Source organism: Macaca nemestrina, chromosome 5 (genome assembly GCF_043159975.1).
Source record: "Macaca nemestrina isolate mMacNem1 chromosome 5, mMacNem.hap1, whole genome shotgun sequence".
In the NCBI taxonomy this organism is placed as follows: domain Eukaryota; kingdom Metazoa; phylum Chordata; class Mammalia; order Primates; family Cercopithecidae; genus Macaca; species Macaca nemestrina.
This window is the reverse complement of record NC_092129.1, coordinates 68,480,819-68,498,855: the sequence shown is the minus strand read 5'-3', so window position 1 is coordinate 68,498,855 and position 18,037 is coordinate 68,480,819. Positions and strand designations below refer to the sequence as shown.

The window sequence follows — 18,037 nt, the reverse complement described above, 5'->3', positions numbered from 1 at the left end:
GCTCTATATCCTTGCTGATTTTTTTTTTTTTTTTTTTTTTTGAGATAGGGTCTGTGTTGCCCAGGCTGGAGTGCAGTGGCACCGATCATAGCTCAGTGCGACCTTGAACTCCTTAGGCTCAAGGGATCTTCCTGACTCAGTCTCCCAAGTAGCTGGGACTACAGATGTGTGCTACCACACCTGGCTAATTTTTTAATTTTTATTTTGCAGAGACAGGATTTTTTTTTTTTTTTTTTTTGAGACAGAGTTTCGCTCTTGTTGCCCAGGCTGGAGTACAATGGCGCGATCTCGGCTCACCACAACCTCTGCCTCCCGGGTTCAAGCGATTCTCCTGCCTCAGCTTCCCAGGTAGCTGGGATTATAGGCATGTGCCACCACACTTGGCTCATTTTGTATTTTTAGTAGAGATGGGGTTTCTCCATGTTGGTCAGGCTGGTCTTGAACTCTGACCTCAGGTGATCTGCCCACCTCGGCCTCCCAAAGTGCTGGGATTACAGACATGAGCCACCGCCCCCAGCCTATGTTTTTTTTTTTTTGAGATGGAGTCCAGGCTGAAGTGCAGTGGCGCGATCTCAGCTCACTGCAATTTGTGCCTGCCGGGTTCAAGCAATTCTCCTGCCACAGCCTCCCAAGTAGCTGGGATTACAGGTGCCCGCCACTGTGCCCCACTAATTTTTGTATTTTTAGTAGAGACGGGGTTTCACTGTATTGGCCAGGCTGGTCTCAAACTCCTGACCTCATGACCTGCCCGCCTCCGCCTCCCAGAGTGCTGGGATTACAGGCGCGAGCCTCCACACCTGGCCGAGACAGGATCTTATTTTATTGCCCAAGCTGGTCTTGAAGTCTTGGGCTCAAGCAGTCTTGCCACCTTGGCCTCCCAAAGTGCTAAGATTATAAGGCGTGGGCCACCGCACCTGGCCTGAGTTTTTTTCTTGAAAAAATCCTTTTTTTTTTTTTTCTTAAAAAATACTATGCCACTACTTCCTCTGGCTTGCTTTTCTGAGAAGAAATCTGCTTTCATCCAAATTGTTTTTCCCAATAAGCAAGATGTTGATATTCTTTCATTGCTTTCAATTTTTTCTTTGTCTTTAGTTTTCAGAAATTAAAGTATAATGTATGTTGGCATGGAGTCTTGGGGCCTTCTATTTGTTTCTGAGGCTATTTTTCTTCATAATGTTTCAAGTACATTCATAATTACTTATTGAAGCATGTAAAAGGCTTTAAAATCTGTCAGGAAACTCTTAACATCGCTGTCATCTTGGTCTTGGCATCTGTTGATTGTCTCTTTTAGTTTGATATCTTCGTGGTTCTTGGTATGAGGAATTTTCTGTTGAAACCTGGACATTTTCATATTATATTACGAGACTCTAGATCTTATTTAAACCTGTTTAGCTGACTTTTCCTAACATTGCTCTGGCAGGGAGAATAGGGATGCCACCACTGCCGGGTGGGGATGGAAGTTCAGGTTCTCCAGCCAGCCTCTGTCGGCACCTGCCTAGGGGCAGAGGCCTTCTCATTACCCCTGAGCTGTGGTGGAAGTTCTCCACACGCTCTCCAGAGACACTGTGGTTGGGGAGTGGAAGTCCAGGTTCCCTCTATGATGTCCAGTGACTGTGGCGGGGAGGGGTGGGAGCGAGGAGAACATGCAGGGGCTCTTGTTCATTTCATTCTTGGGAATGAAAGTTTCAGCTTCTTAGTTAGCCTCTGATTCTACCGTGGTGGGGGTTTGAGGTACCTCATTGTAGGCTTCCAGAGATAGAAAGTGCTAGGCCTTCCACCCTGCCTTTGCTGCCCTGGGTGGGGCTGGGGCCACAAGTCTTTGGTGGTGCTTGACTGGAGTAGAGTGTTAATTGTCTAAAAGCTCTGTCTTGCTAGACTGCCCCTTTTCTGGTCCTTTGCCCAGAAAGAGCAAGCTTCTGTTGGGGCGTTTTTGTTTGTTCAAATTGGTGTATCCAGGTTGCTGGCTCTTCAGCCCCAAGTCTGGATATTTGAAAGAAAGAAAACCTGGGGAACTCACACCATGTTTGAGTTCCTTAGTGGCTCCGCTGGCTTCTTAGCACCTTTCAGAGTCCTCCTGTGTTTGTGGTATGTATAGTACCCAAGGGTTTTAGCTCTACCTAGCAGAAGAAATGCTGAAAAGTATGTTCCATCTTCCTAGAAATGAGAACCCAGCTGTCATTTTTAATTAACTCTCTTAATTGAAGGTAATGGGTTTTGTATTTATAATTTTGCCAACTTTTAAAAGAACTAGTTTTTTTTTTTTTTTTTTTTGAGATGGCGTCTCACTCTGTCACCCAGGCTGGAGTGCAGTGGCGTGATCTCGGCTCACTGTAACTTCTGCCTCCTGGGTTCAAGCAATTCTCCTGCCTCAGCCTCCCGAATAGCTGGGATTACAGGTGTGCGCCATCATGTCTGGCTAATTTTTGTGTTGTTAGTAGAGACGGGGTTTTATCATGTTGGCCAGGCTGGTCTCGAACTACTGACCTAAGGTAATCTGCCTGCCTCGGCCTCCCAAAGTGCTGGGATTATAGGCGTGAGCCACCGAGCCCAACAAAAGAACTAGTTTTAAACCCAAGGACTTATGTCCTGATTCATCTGTCTATCTGAAACTTTATTTTGAGCGTGAAAAAAGGAGTCTAGGTCCCTTTAAATCCCTCAACTGTTTTTTTCCACTTCCTACTAGTTACTGTTTTCACTTAGAACAAGTTGTTTGTTTTTATTTGAGATGGAGTCTTGTTCTGTCACCCAGGCTGGAGTGCAGTAGTGCAATCTCAGCTCACCGTAACCTCCACCTCCTGGGTTCAAGCGATTCTCCGGCCTCAGCCTCTTGAGTAGCTGGGACTACAGGTGTGTACCACTATGCCCAGCTAATTTTTTGTATTTTTAGTAGAGAGGGGATTTCACCATGTTGGCCAGCCTGATCTCGAACTCCTGGCCTCAAGTGATCCACCCGCCTCAGTCTCTGTAAGTGCTAGAATTATAAGCATGAGCCACTGCACCTGGCCGGGAACAAATTATTAGATAGATGTATACCTAAAAGAAATTGTACTACTTCAACTAATTAAATAAAATCCTACTAAATATGTCAGCATTTGAAATTCCACAGCTTCCTTTGGCTGGCCTATCACAACACTGTTTCTTTTTTCTGCCAACTTGAATTTGTTTTGCTTTGTCTGCGAACATTCCCTTAGTACTGTGTTCTGTGGGAGAAAAGAAGGAGAAAGAGAAAATGCCTTATATTTGTATCTTCCCTGGCTTACAGCATGTTCCTGATAGTCAGGGACAGTGTCTTCTTTCTGTTCTCCATAGCTGCTAACACAGAACAGATACTTGTTAAATACCTGTAAATGAATAACAACTTTATAAATACTTTGAAGAAAAGATTATCTTCTCTTTTAAATGTTACACAGTTCTGGCCAGGTGTGGTGGCTCACACCTGTAATCCCAGCACTTTGGGAGGCCGAGGTGGGTGAATCACCTGAGGTCAGGAGTTCGAGACCAGCCTGGCCAACATGGTGAAACCCCATCTCTACTAAAAATATAAAAAGTTAGCCAGGTGTGGTGGCGCATGCCTGTAATCCCAGCTACTCGGAAGGCTGAGACAGGAGAATTGCTTGAACCTGGGAGGCAGAGGTTGCAGTGAGCCAAGATCGTGCCACTGTACTCCAGCCTGGGCAACAAGAGTGAAACTCCGTCTCAAAAAAAAAAAAAAAAATTACACAGTTCCTTCCTTGAATCTTTTAATGTTAATATTGGAGGCTCAATACACACATTGTGAAACAGATGCTTATTTGGCCATCTAGGTTAACATTTTGAATATCATAAATATTAGTTAAGTCTGGACATTAATAATGGCATTAGCACCAGTTGGCAAAGGAATCATCATGTTATGTGCAAAAAAAATGTTATGGGAATTGGGTAACAATCTTAGTACGACAGAAGAAATGTTTATTTACCCTAATGCAGGGCTTCATAAATTTTCTTGGCCTTTAAAATTCTTAAGTATCTTCATTTTTATATAGCATCTCTAGGCCAGGATACCCATCCACTTCTGAAAAATACCTATCCATTTATGAAGAAGCTAGGTTCAAACAGTTTGTGTTCTAGCAGTTTAACACCTACTGGGCCCTATTACACAGTTTCTCAAACTCTGCAGTTGGAATGGACATTCTACCCTCATTCCTTTTCCACATTGATTTTCTCTCTGTACATTTTATCACAGCAACTGCCCAAAACCCAGCTTCACAAAAATATGGCATTATTGAGGCCGGACAGAGTGTCTCACACCTGTAATCCCAGCACTTTGGGAGGCCAAGGTGGGCGGATCACTTGAGGTCAGCAGTTCAAGACTAGCCTGGCCAATGTTCTGAAACCCCGTCTCTACTAAACATAATTAGCCGGGCGTGGTGGTGCACACCTGTCATCCTACTCAGAAGGCTGAGACAGGAGAATTGTTTGAACCCAGGAGGTGGAGGTTGCAGTGAGCCAAGATCACACTACTACACTCTAGCTTGGGCAACAGAGTGAGACTCTATCTCATAAATAAATAAATAAGGCATTATTGAAGAGGATATAGCAGTCTTACGTAGGAATTGTGAACTACCTTGAGCTAGTAGTTCACACAATGTTCAACAGCTGTTGCTGTGTTTCTTTCATAAATTTAAAGTATCCCACAGTACCTTGCGAGTTTGCCATTGTGTCCTGGGTATTGAGTACATAGTTTGGGAACTGTGGCCCTAATGACTGTTATCACAGAGGGTGAGAGGAATCCCATGTAAGGACTGAGATGTGTCTTTTGGAGGGTAGTGGGAATAATGAAAAGGGATATTTGTAGGAGCATTGACGAGGGCCAAGTAGGTGTTTAAAGATTGAGCCATAGGCCGGGCGCGGTGGCTCAAGCCTGTAATCCCAGCACTTTGGGAGGCCGAGACGGGCGGATCACGAGGTCAGGAGATCGAGACCATCCTGGCTAACATGGTGAAACCCCGTCTCTACTAAAAAAATACAAAAAACTAGCCAGGCGAGTGGCGGGCGCCTGTAGTCCCAGCTACTCGGGAGGCTGAGGCAGGAGAATGGCGTAAACCCAGGAGGCGGAGCTTGCAGTGAGCTGAGATCCGGCCACTGCACTCCAGCCTGGGCGACAGAGCGAGACTCTGTCTCAAAAAAAAAAAAAAAAAAAAAGATTGAGCCATAGTCTTGGCTAAATAAGCCAAGTCTTTAATCTGATCTCCTCTAAAGGATTGAAATACATTTTGTGTTCATCTGATATTTGCTTGCGACCACATTTATCTCAGTATTAATTTTTTTATGCTAGCCAGTTCATATGCATGGTCATTTTTATTTCCCTTTGATACTTTTGATACATCAAACCAATGTTGATATAGAAGGATGACTTAGAGTCTTTGATCCTATCCTTGTTATTGTACTATTGTGTTAGCTTTTTTTTTTTTTTTTTTGGAGACAGAGTCTCGCTCTGTCACCCAGACTGGAGTGCAATGGCACGATCTTGGCTCACTGCAAGCTCTGCCTCCTGGGTTCATGCCATTCTCCTGCCTCAGCCTCCCGAGTAGCTGGGACTACAGGCGCCCGCTACCACGCCCAGCTAATTTTTTGTATTTTTAGTAGAGACGGGGTTTCACCGTGTTAACCAGGATGGTCTCGATTTCCTGACCTCATGATCCACCTGCCTCGGCCTCCCAAAGTGCTGTGATTACAGGCATGAGCTACCACGCCCAGCCAAATGATGTATTAGCTTTTTAAAGGATGTCACTTGAGTCCAATCTGTGTTTCTGACTCACAGAAACAAAATAAATGAATCAAAAGCTCTTGTTTTTTTATCTTGATGTAGAACAAATCACCTGCTGCAGTAACAGAACCAGAGACAAATAAATTTGACAGTACCGGATATGACAAAGACTTAGTAGAAGCTTTGGAAAGAGATATAATTTCCCAGAATCCCAATGTTCGATGGTAAGTCATATCACAACCAAATAACTGGGTGCTGATGTTGCTTTTCGAAATGGAAAATGGAGAAGGTACAGAAGAGCAGAACTTGAGGACAGACCTGGAGTATGTACAGCATGAGCATAATTTCCCTGCATTCAGCCTGTTCCAATTTTTGTCTGAGAGTCTGAGGTTTTTGTTTTTGTTTTTTAGAGACAGGTTCTCACTCTGTTGCCCAGGCTGGAGGACAGTGGCTTGATCATAGCTCACTGCAGGCTCAGACTCCTAGGCTCAAGTGATCCTCCTGTCACAGCCTTCCAAGTAGCTGGGACCATAGGTGCACACTACCACATCTAGCTAATTTTTAAAAATGTTTTGTAGAGATGGAGTCTTGATCAGGCTGGTCTTGAACTCCTGGGTTCAAGTGATCCTCCTGCCTCAGCCTCCCAAAGTGCTAGGATTACAGTCATGAGCCATTGCACCTGGCCAAGGCAATGATTTGTATGTATGTGTGTTGCTTATTATCTATAGCATCCTAGAAATGTTTCTTTTATTTTCTTTTAGAGCAGTGGTTCTCAACTTTATTAATATTACATGTAATCAAAGATCTGTAATGTATTACAGTGAGTTAAAGTTAACTTTTCCCCAAAGTTAGGGATATTATATTTCTGTTAAAACCTTAATGATTATTAGGTATGGGTTTGAATTATATTAAAAAATATTGGGGGCCGGGCGCGGTGGCTCACACCTGTAATCCCAGCACTTTGGAAGGCCGAGGCGGGCAGATCACATGGTCAGGAGATCGAGACCATCCTAGCTAACACGGTGAAACCCCGTCTCTACTTAAAAAAAAAAAAAAACAAAAAAAAAAAATTAGCCAGGCATGCAGTGGGCCGAGATGGTATGGTACCACTGCACTTCAGCCTGGACGTTAGAGTGAAACTCTGTCTCAAAAAAAAAAAAAAAAAAATTGGGGACATTAACATTTTATACAATGAAAATAGTTTTTTGTTTTGTTTTGTTTTGTTTACAGAAATTGCCACATGTAGCAGTAGTAGTAGGTACTCTAGTGGTTGGAGATGACTTTATAGCAATCTCTATGATACTCTTTAACCTTGGCATCTACCTCTTAATAGAGCTGGAGGCAAAGCAGCTATGTTGTAGCGTGTCTTTACCTTATACCCTTTTTATTCTTTATGCTTTTTTTTAATTAAAAAAATGGGCTAATTGTTTCTAAATCATGGAGGTTATGGAATGAGGACCATAAAAGCAGGAGTTTAAAATGAGATGACACAGAACCCTGAAGAGTGTGCCTGTAGACTATGTTCTCATGATCCAGGCTAAAAACTGTCAACTGCCAAGAACTGAAGAAAACATTGTGCTCTTTATATATCTGCTGGTTGACATGGTGGGCCTCATTGCAGTGTTAGTCCACCCGTGCTCTGAGAGAGGCTCACCATTCTGTCAGCAGCGCATATATCTGCTGGTTGACACGGTGGGCCTCATCACAGTGCATTAGTTCACCCGGGCTCAAAGAGAGGCTCACCATTCTGTCAGCAGTGCAACATCGTGTGCTTCCAGTGGTTCTCATGAGTGACTGCATAGGCATGTATCATCTAAGGGGTTGTTAATAAAATGTCCTCTCTTTCAGGGATGATATCGCTGATTTAGTAGAAGCTAAGAAGTTGCTTAAGGAAGCTGTAGTGTTACCAATGTGGATGCCTGAATTCTTTAAGGGCATTAGAAGACCATGGAAAGTAAGTTTATTACTGTGATGAAAGTAAGTTTATTACATTGTCAAAGTAAATGGCAGCATGTTGATATAGACAGCCAATATTTATCTATATTGGGAAAAGTGGAGGGAGAAAGTAGAGTAAGGAAATTTTTAAATTAAAAGGTATATGTTGTGCTGCTGAGAATTTTGTTAGACCATAAGCTATTGCAAGATTTCTAGAATAATGAATACATACAATGTGATCTTTGGAAAGTGGAATACACAGCATTAAAATTTAGAATTTGGCTGGGCGTGGTGGCTCACGCCTGTAATCCCAGCACTTTAGGAGGCCGAGGTGGGCGGATCACCTGAGGTCAGGAGTTTGAGACCAGCCTGACCAACATGGAGAAACCCCGTCTCTAATAAAAATACAAAATTAGCTGGGCATGGTGACGCGTGCCTGTAATCCCAGCTACTCGGGAGGCTGAGGCAGGAGAATTGCCTGAACCTGGGAGGCGGAGGTTGCAGTGAGCCGAGATCACGCCATTGTACTCCGGCCTGGGCAACAAGAGCAAAACTGTGTCTCCAAAAAAAAAAAAAAAAAAATTAGAATTCACCCCATTTAGAATGAGCTTGTATTTGCAAATATGACCTAGTCAGCTAGTACAGAAATGCTTATTATGTCATGTTGCATGATTGTAACCTGTATTTTGGGGATTGTTCTCAATAAATTAATGGGAAATACCTGCATGTGATAAATACTTTTTAAAGTCATGGGCTGATCTAAAAAAAGACCATCAAAAAAGCCTTTCTTCGATTTGGAAGACACACTAATAGGTAACTCTGCATGTATGAATAGTTGTAAAAATTCTTTATACATTAAGTGATAAGCAAGATATAAAATGATAGACATACTTTGAATAAATTATATATATATATTTTTTGTTTGTTTTGTTTTGGGACGGAGTCTTGTTCTGTCACCAGGCTGGAGTGCAGTGCGATCTTGGCTCGCTGCAACCTCTGCCTTCCAGGTTGAAGCGATTCCCCTGCCTCAGCCTCCCGAGTAGCTGGGATTACAGGCACGTACCACCACGCCCAGCTAACTTTTTTTGTATTTTAGTAGAGACAGGGTTTCACGTGTTGGCCAGGATGGTCCCGATCTCCTGACCTCGTGATCTGCCTGCCTCAGCCTCTCAAAAGTGCTGGGATTACAGGTGTGAGCCACCACGCCTGGCCGAATAAATTATATTTTTAAAAAACCTAATTTGTCTGAGCAAAAGGACAATCAGGATATAAATTCAGATGTTAATGGTACCTCTGTTAGGGTGTTGATATTATAAACTACTTTTTCTCATCTTTGAGTTCCAAATTTTTAATAATATGGTTATCTTCTTTTTTAATGGGAAGAGTAAATTTGTGACAAAGTTTATCTGTTTGTCTTTTATTTGTCTTGATATTATATATAAGTTGGTTGAAATTTCCTACTTAGTAATGACATTTTTATGAATTAGAACAATAGCAGATAAATCCTCTGCTTAGGCTATTATATTCGCAACAGGGAGTACTGATGGTCGGCCCACCTGGCACGGGGAAGACGCTCCTTGCTAAAGCAGTAGCTACAGAATGCAAGACAACATTCTTCAATGTCTCTTCGTCAACTCTGACTTCCAAATACAGAGGAGAATCTGAGAAGCTTGTTCGTCTTCTGTTTGAAATGGTGAATGTTTGAGACAGCTCTAATGATTCCTTACCTCTCTAAAAGGGGAGAAAGAGAGCTGTAACTATCTCCAGTGTATGGAATAGTTAGGCAGGGTGCCATTTTGCCCAGAGTATGATTCGGTGTCCTTAAAGCTAGCTTTCTTTACAAACATGAATAATTAGAGTTTCTCTTTGTCTCTTTTTCTCCAGATGTAGATCCAAATCTACCAGTTTTGGGGCATGCTCACATTATGGGATCTGCATTACTAATCTTCTGTAGGAATCTGAAATTATTGTGTTTTTTAAATCAATAGGTTTAGTTATAATATGATAACCACAGTATTGTAACAATGATGCCAAAAGGTGAGAATCGTAAGTTATTGTGGAACTTAGGTTATCTCCAATCTATTAACTATATCAAATGCCTTCATTTTAATGACCTAATCTTTGGATTAGGTTCTTTCTTCCACCAATACAAATCAGAGTACCAAGAGAAGAAATGTAATTCAACAAGTTCTGATAGAGTGTTTAGATTGAATTCCACAGCCTTTTAAACTTCAGACTTTGTTAAGCTTCACTGGTTACTTCTTGCCTCTAAGAAACAGAGTAGTTTTATGTAATTAGGATAGAGTTATGCTATTAGTGACAAAGATGTGAATGTTTTTTTATTTTGAAATGGGTTCTCACTCTTGCCTAGGCTGATATGCAGGAGCATGATCACAACTCGCTGCAGCCGTGACCTCCCAGGCTCAAGTGATCCTCCCATCTAAGCGTCCCAAGTAGCTGGGACAATGGACATGAGCCACCACACCCAGCTAATTTTTTTTTTTTTTTTTTTTTACAGATGGGGTCTTGCTGTGTTGCCCAGGCTGATCTCGAACTCCTGGGTTCAAGTGATCCTCTTGCTTCAGACTCCCAAAGTGCTGGATTTACAGGCAGGGGTCCCCAATCCTGGTCAAGACATGAATTCTATTCTTTTAAACAGGGTCTCATTCTGTCACCTAGGCTGGAGTGCAGTGTTACAATCTCAGCTCACAGCAGCCTTCACCTCCTAGCCTCAAACGATCCTCCCACCTTAGCCTCCTGAGTAGCTGGGACTACAGATGTGCACTACCATGCCTGGCTAATTTTTGTATTTTTAGTAGAGATGAGGTTTTGCCATGTTGCCCAGGCTGGTCTTGAACTCCTGACCCCAGGTGATCTGCCCTCTTGGCCTCCCAAAGTGCTAGGATTACAGGTATGAGCCACTGTGCCTGGCCTTTTTTGGTTTTTTTGTAGAGATGAAGTCTCACTATGTTGCCCAGGCTAGTCTAGAACTCCTGGCCTCAAACAGTCCTCTTGCCTAGACCCCATAAAGTGCTGGGATTCCAGGCAAGAGCCATTGTGTTCAGCTTTTTTTTTTTTTTTTTTAAGATAAGCTCTCACTATGTTGTACAGGTTGTAGTGCAGTGGTTATTCACAGGCACAATCATACTGTACCGCATCCTCCTCTCTAAGCCTCCCAAGTAGCTGGGACTTCAGGCGTGTACCACTGCACTCAGCTTTCAAGCCTTATTTTTATTGTCCTTAGGGTAATGAACTCTCGAGAAATTAGCCCTCATTTTTGTCATAGTTCCAGCAAAAGTCCAACGATTAATATTTGGCCTGTTTTGAGTTTCATATCTATGCCTAAACTCCTTGTTTTTGATCAGAGAATTGGAGTGCTCTGATTGGCCAGGCCTGAATAAAACCCCTGGAGCTCCAAGTAGAGTTAGCCTCTTTTAAAGGAGTAGAATAGGAATGAAAGAGGGGCCGGGCATGGTGGCTCACTCACGCCTGTAATCCCAGCACTTTGGGAGGTCGAGGCTAGCAGATCACTTGAGGTCAGGAGTTCGAGACCAGCCTGGCCAACATGATGAAACCCCGTCTCTACTAAAAATACAAAAATTAGCCGGGTATGGTCGTGTGCACCTGTAATCCCAGCTACTTGGGAGGCTGAGGCAGGAGAATCGCTTCAACCTGGGTGGCAGAGGTTGCAGTGAGCTGAGATCGTGGTGTTGCACTCCAGACTGGGAGACACAGTAAGACTCCTGTCTCAAAAGAAGAAAGAAAGAAAAAGAAAAGGAAGGAAGGAAAGGAAGTAAAGGGAGGAAGGATGATTTGCAAATGAAAAAGAGGCTTCTTTTACCAGATGTGTGCTGTGCAGGGAGAACCAATTGGTGTCCTCTACAGTACCTTCCTGGGCCAGCTAAACCCAGGACACATAGCCTTTACTTGAAGTCAGATCATTCTACATACCCTCAGTATGTGGGAAGAATCAGTCTAGTCACTTTTGCTTGGTGTGGCAACAGATTGAAATTTAATTTGTGTTGATGTAGGTTCTTTTGATAGATGGTTCCTAACTAAAATTTGAGAATTTTCTTGGATGTTTTAATGATGATTAAGTTCACTCTTTCCCTCTCCATTTCTTGAAAAAGTACAAAAATATTTATACATAGAAACCCAAGTATTGACTCTTCTTTAAAGATGAAATTATCCTGCTAGGTACAGTGGCTCATGTCTGTAATCCTAGCATTTTGGGAGGCCGAGGCAGGAAGATTGCTTAAGTCTAGGAGTTTGAGACCAGCCTGGGCAACATAATAAGACACCATCTCTACCAAAAAAATATAAAAATAAGCCTGGTGTGGTGGCACACACCTGTAGTCCTGGCTGCTCGAGAGGTTGAGGTGAGAGGATTGCTTAAGCCCAGGAGCTCAAAGTTGAAGTGAGCTAAAATCTTATCACTGCACCCCAGCCTGGATGACAGAGCAAGACCCTGCCTCTTAAGAAAAATAAATAAAAAATGGTTGCATTAGAAGCCATACTTTAGCTGTTCTAATTCTATCCCATCTCCCCAATATTAGTGTGAAAGATGCACAGTGTGGCAAGCTCGTTAGCTGTTTTGTTGTTTTCTTTCTTTCCTCGTTTTAGAGACAGGTTCTCACTCTGTCACCCAGTCTGGAATACAGTGGTGTGGTGTGATCATAGCTCACTGCAGCCTTGAACTCCTGGCCTCAAGGGATCCTCTCACCTATTCCCCTGAGTAGCTGGGACTCGGGCACGTGTAACCACACTCAACTAATATTTTAATTTTCTGTAGAGATGGAGTCTTGCTATGTTGCCCAGGCTGGTCTCGAACTCTTGGGCTCAATCCATCCTCCTGCCTCACCCTCCCAGTGTTGGGATTACAAGTGTGAGCCACTGCGCCCAGCCTCCCTCAGCTGTTTTCTGATTGCTAACCTGTGGATTATTTTAAAATGAAATAGCTTGGTATTGCATGATTTTTTCCTTTAGGCTCGATTTTATTCTCCAGCCACCATATTTATTGATGAGATAGACTCCATTTGTAGTCGCCGAGGGACTTCTGAAGAACATGAAGCAAGCAGAAGGGTGAAAGCGGAGCTGCTGGTTCAAATGGATGGTATCTATGTGTTTAGCATGAGTTGACCAGGGACGGGAGGTTGTTAGGTATGGCGTCTCCAGCTCCAGTTGGTCAAACTTTACTCATACTGCTAACCCAAGGCTTTTAATAGGTATTCATAACTTCAGATGGACTAGCGGGGGTGGCAAGTAGTTCCTGATAGTGATAGTAATAGATCTGGTACACTGACAGTGGTGACAAGTCAGAATTAATGGCCACCCACAGGGCACCCTTTTGGTATATACAACTATCTTGCTTTAGCTATGAAATTGAAATAAAAATAAATGCAGATAAATTGGCCTTAGAGTTTATGTATGCTTTGAAAAAGATTTAAAATTGTTATGTAGTTGAACTGATCTGGCTTTCGATTAAATCTATTTTGAGTCATATATTTGCTTACTACAGAACTCATTTTCTTTGGATTACAAATTCACATATGTACCAGTTAAGTCTTAAGGAGGCTTGAAGACTATGCTTCCTTGTATTGTACTGAATATCTGATGATCTTTAAATAGCTGAGCTTTATTTGGTATAATCTAACTTAATATCTTTTTCACTCTCTCCTTACCCTTATTTTAGGTGTTGGAGGTGCTTCTGAAAATGATGACCCTTCCAAAATGGTTATGGTTCTGGCAGCTACTAATTTTCCCTGGGATATAGATGAGGCTTTAAGACGACGCCTTGAGAAACGAATCTATATTCCTTTGCCATCAGGTATCTTCTTTTCAGTCTCGTCAGAAAGCCTGTTAACTTTCAGGTAGTTTTGTTTAGAGAATTTAAAATTTGGTATTAACTAACTTTCCCGAAGAGATACATGAGGAGTATCTTCCCTTACAGTACTAGTTAGGCTAAATGCCTTAATAATAAATAGTAAGGAATTAAAAAGTAAAGAATGGCTCTTGAATTAAGCAAATGATCTCTTCTTAGACATCCAGTTCTTACTGGAAAACAACATCTCACACAAAGAAGATTTGAGACAACAGTATACTATGTTTATGCTGCAGGCTTACATTTTAAAATTTGTTTCTACCATTAGCAAAAGGCAGGGAGGAGCTATTACGAATAAGTCTACGTGAACTGGAATTGGCTGATGATGTTGACCTTGCAAGTATAGCAGAAAACATGGAAGGTTATTCAGGTGCGGACATTACCAACGTGTGCAGGTATGGATTATCACGGAAGCATAGGTTTTTGTAGGCATAAACTTCTAATATGAAGTTTCTTGGTTTTGTTTTTTGAGACCAAGTCTTGCTCTGTCACCCAGACTGCGGAGTAGAGGCGCATTCACAGCTCACTGCAGCCTGAAACTCCTGGGCTCAAGTGATCCTCTGACGTGAAGTTTTTATGCTGAATTAAGATAGATCAATATCTTGGTGGTGGCTCACGCCTGTAATCTCAGCACTTTGGGAGGCCAAGTGGGAGATCACTTGAGCCCAGGAGTTTGACTGGCCTGGGTGACATAGCAAGACCTCATCTCCATGAAAAAATTTTAAAAATTAGCTGGGCATGGTGGTGCCCACTTGTGGTTACCACCTGCTCTGGAAGCTGAGGCAGGAGGATTGCTTGAGCCCAGGAGGTTGACGTTGCAGTGAGCCATGATTGTGCCCCTGCACCCCAGCCTGGGCAACAGAGCAAGACCCTGTGTCCAAAAAAAAAAAAAAAAAAGATGAATAAAGACTCACATTCCAGTTTTTTGTTTTGTTTGGTTTTGTTTTGTTTTTTGAGACAGACTCTCGCTCTGTCACCCAGGCTGGAGTGCAGTGGTCTGATCTCAGCTCACTGCAACCTCTGCCTCCTGGGTTCAAGTGATTCTTGTGCCTCAGCCTCCTGAGTAGCTGGGACTACAGGTGTGTGTCAGCACACATTTTTGTATTTTTAGTAGAGATGGGGTTTCACCATGTTGGACAGGCTGGTCTCAACTCCTGACCTCAAGTAATCCGCCTGCCTCAGCCTCCCAAAGTGCTGAGATTACAGGCGTGAGCCACTGTGCCCAGCCCCCCATACATTTTGTAGACAGGGTCACAAATTCTGGTTTTGTTGGTGTTAGCAGGTACTGGTAAGATATCTGGGTATCTTTCATGTCAGTGAAGAGTCTACAGTTCATTTGAAAGCTACAAGTTCAAGAAGCTAATGTTAGGATAAATTGTGTAAAATAGAACATCAATAATTGTCTTGGATTAAAAAAATTGTTGGTGCCTTTGTTCACTATATTATAAAATAGGAAATGATTGTGAAAAATATTGACTTGCCATATGCACAGAGTACAGTCTCATTCTCAGTGAACTTATCCTAAATGTGATAGAATAGCAGTAAAAAGAAAAAAAGACTGTCTTTAATCCAGCTAGTTCAAGTCGGTTTTGTCCTAATCTAAGTATCAGTAGAGACACTTAATTACCCAGGGGCTTGACTGCGCTCATTTCCTCCTCTCTGAAGTGAGCATCCCACACAGGGTTCTGAGGATTAAAGCTAAGGTGAATACATCAATCAGCTGTATTGCTATCCCTTTGCATAAATGGTGGCTGCTATTAAGGATAAAACTTGGTAAAAGGAAAGAGCTATTTGAATCTGAAGTTTTTTTTTTTTTTAAACACAAATAGAGGAGAAAAGGAGAAACCACTGAACTTACCTAGCTTTTCCTCTACATGGAGAAAATATTTAATTTTCTTAACAGGTTCTCTTCTGACTCTGTGATGCTTATTCTTCATTTTATTGAATAGTTATAATGAAATTCAAATTGCTAGCTTTAATACCCCTTTTACTTTTTCTGGGTCTTTATATTCAGTATTATTTAAATTAGCATCCTATTTCATTACAGATTTAACTGCTTAAAAAACACAACAGGCTTTGTATTCCAATAAGCTTCTCCACAATACTACATATACATAATTAGAGAATGCTACAACAGATCAATTGAAAATGTTTCTATTAACAGGTTTTCATTTAACCAAAGTAACACTTTGTCTGTTGTTATTGTTGTTGTTTTTAACTTAAAACCTAGGGATGCGTCCTTGATGGCAATGAGAAGGCGCATTGAAGGTTTGACTCCAGAGGAAATCCGAAATCTTTCCAAAGAAGAAATGCACATGCCTACAACTATGGAGGATTTTGAGATGGCTTTAAAAAAGGTTTCTAAGTCAGTGTCTGCTGCAGACATTGAAAGATATGAGAAATGGATATTTGAGTTTGGATCATGCTAAATTCTCACATGTAAATTGTGAGAAATGTGCCTTAAGTGTTTGAATATTAAATGCAGTAATTCATTGCACTGAGTGCTATATTTTTTTTAACTTTCATAATGGTAAGTTTTTTTTAAACCCTTATGATTCTGAATAAAGGCAATATTTTTAAGCTGAAAATTTGTTTTACTTTAGCATTACTAGATTTCTATTTCACTGACCACAAATGTTACAACACAAATGTTACCTAGCTTGGAAAGCTGTCTTTTCTTTTTTATCTTTGCTTTTTCTATTTTTTTCAAGACTGTGTTTCTTCCAACTGAACTGGCCATTCATATTGGGATTAGCCAACAGACCATAAGACAGACATCAATCTTGGCTCTTGTTTGAAACCAACAGCTACAATGGCAAACCACCACCTGTCTTGATTCGGGGCCTAGGAAAGCTGTCTTTATATGCACTTCTAACTTGGCATCTTCTCTCCCACTGTTTGCTGCTGTCACTCCTTCTAGGGAGGAAAAAATTGGCTCTAGCTCCAGTTAAACTTTACCCATTGCCTCTGGGTGCCTGTGGATAACTGAAAATCCCTGAACATTTTTACACAGTAGCTAATTAAAGCATGAGCCAAGCCCATAACACCTGGTGTTATGGTAGCTTCCCTTCACCTCCTGGGAGAGTTTTAAAGACACATTTTACTTTGCATTTTAAAAAGAAAAAATAAAAGTCTTACTTGACTTTGATTTTGCCTACATAAGAGGCTGCACTTTAGGCAAATAATAGGCATTTCTAAACCTGTGCTGCTCATAGTACTCTAATCACTCATTAACTCATGCATACTAAACATAGCTAAAGTAATAGTTAATGGTATAAGTTAGTAAGTGAAATAAAAGTTAATGGTATAAAATTTAGGTAAGATTTCCATGTGTGACTGCTTAGAAAAAAATAATTTACCATGTTATCACAACCATAGAAAACAGAGCCTCAGGAGATTGCAGACCTTGCTATGGTCCCAAGTCTTACTGAGAAAGAAAGAAGCCCGGATAGGGATCTTCTGACTGCAAAGTCTACACTCTCCAATAGACCATGTAGCCTCCTAAAGTTTTTTCTTCACTAGAATCTGTAAGCTTATGCTTAATAGATAAAATAAGACCATGTCATCATTTGGAGTTAGAACTGGTGCTTTCTAATAACTTACGGAATAAGAAAGGGTGTAAAGAAAGTGTTACTAGCTGGTAACTCTAGGATCAAATTATAAGTTGCAGGTTATTTTTTTTTTCAGCAGTATTCCATGCAATGTAACAATGAAAGTCTGGCAAAATGAAACATCACTCCTTCATTCTACTTCTTGTCATCCTCTCCACCCCCACCACACACATATGTTTGGCCTAAATATAAAGTGGTCTCAAAAAAACCAACCGTGGCCGGGCATGGTGGCTCACGCCTGTAATTCTAGCACTTTGGGAGGCCTAGGTGGGTGGATTACCTGAGGTCAGGAGATTGAGACCAGCCTGGCCAACACGGTGACACCCCATCGCTACTAAAAATACAAAAATTAGCCGGGCATGGTGGTGGGAGTCTGTAATCCCAGCTACTCAGGAGGCTGAGGCAGAATTGCTTGAACCTGGGAGGCGGAGGTTGCAGTGAGCTGAGATCACATCATTGCACTCCAGCCTGGGCAACAAGAGTGAAACTCCATCTCAAAAAAAAAACAACAACCATTACTTTCTTGGATAATGTTTTCAAAATGATGGGTTGCAGTAAAAATATTTTTTAATAAAACAATAGAAACTATCACATCGTGAGAGATGAGTTATATGTACTCATTCACATTATAAAATATTAGTATGTCAATATGAGTGATGGTTTAAAAAGGTAATAAAACACTTTTAGGGTAAACAGCACTGTATCTAGAACCATAAGACCAAGGGTACAATCTAACTCATGGTATCATTGGACTCATTCAATTTGAGCTATGCTTTCAGCCAGTGTAAATGAAAGTATACCTACTCCTGCATCTCGGTCATTCTTACCTGGGCAAAGGTTTTATATCGGTGTAACCAAAACGGC

At 41.6% G+C, this 18,037-nt stretch overlaps 1 protein-coding gene and 1 non-coding gene across 5 annotated transcripts in view; one reads left to right on the top strand and one right to left on the bottom strand.

The window, feature by feature from the left end:
* LOC105489005 (katanin catalytic subunit A1) overlaps positions 1-17,962 on the top strand; it is a 68,164-nt gene extending 50,202 nt beyond the window's left edge. For 2 of the 4 annotated variants that reach the window (XM_071096590.1, XM_071096591.1), the window contains exons 5-11: positions 5,849-5,970; positions 7,595-7,700; positions 9,216-9,374; positions 12,668-12,794; positions 13,374-13,508; positions 13,831-13,957; positions 15,793-17,666. In XM_071096590.1, the coding sequence (XP_070952691.1) occupies positions 5,849-5,970; positions 7,595-7,700; positions 9,216-9,374; positions 12,668-12,794; positions 13,374-13,508; positions 13,831-13,957; positions 15,793-15,991 (975 nt within the window). In that variant the 3' untranslated portion in view covers positions 15,992-17,666. Of the gene's footprint in view, positions 1-5,848; positions 5,971-7,594; positions 7,701-9,215; positions 9,375-12,667; positions 12,795-13,373; positions 13,509-13,830; positions 13,958-15,792 lie in introns of all 4 variants that reach the window. The other 2 variants (XM_071096589.1, XM_071096592.1) reach the window with 2 other exon arrangements.
* Positions 16,275-16,409, bottom strand: LOC112427938 (small nucleolar RNA SNORA2/SNORA34 family). The gene has a single exon (XR_003019718.1). It is a non-coding gene; the product is annotated as a small nucleolar RNA SNORA2/SNORA34 family (small nucleolar RNA).
* Positions 17,963-18,037: the final 75 nt, after the last annotated feature.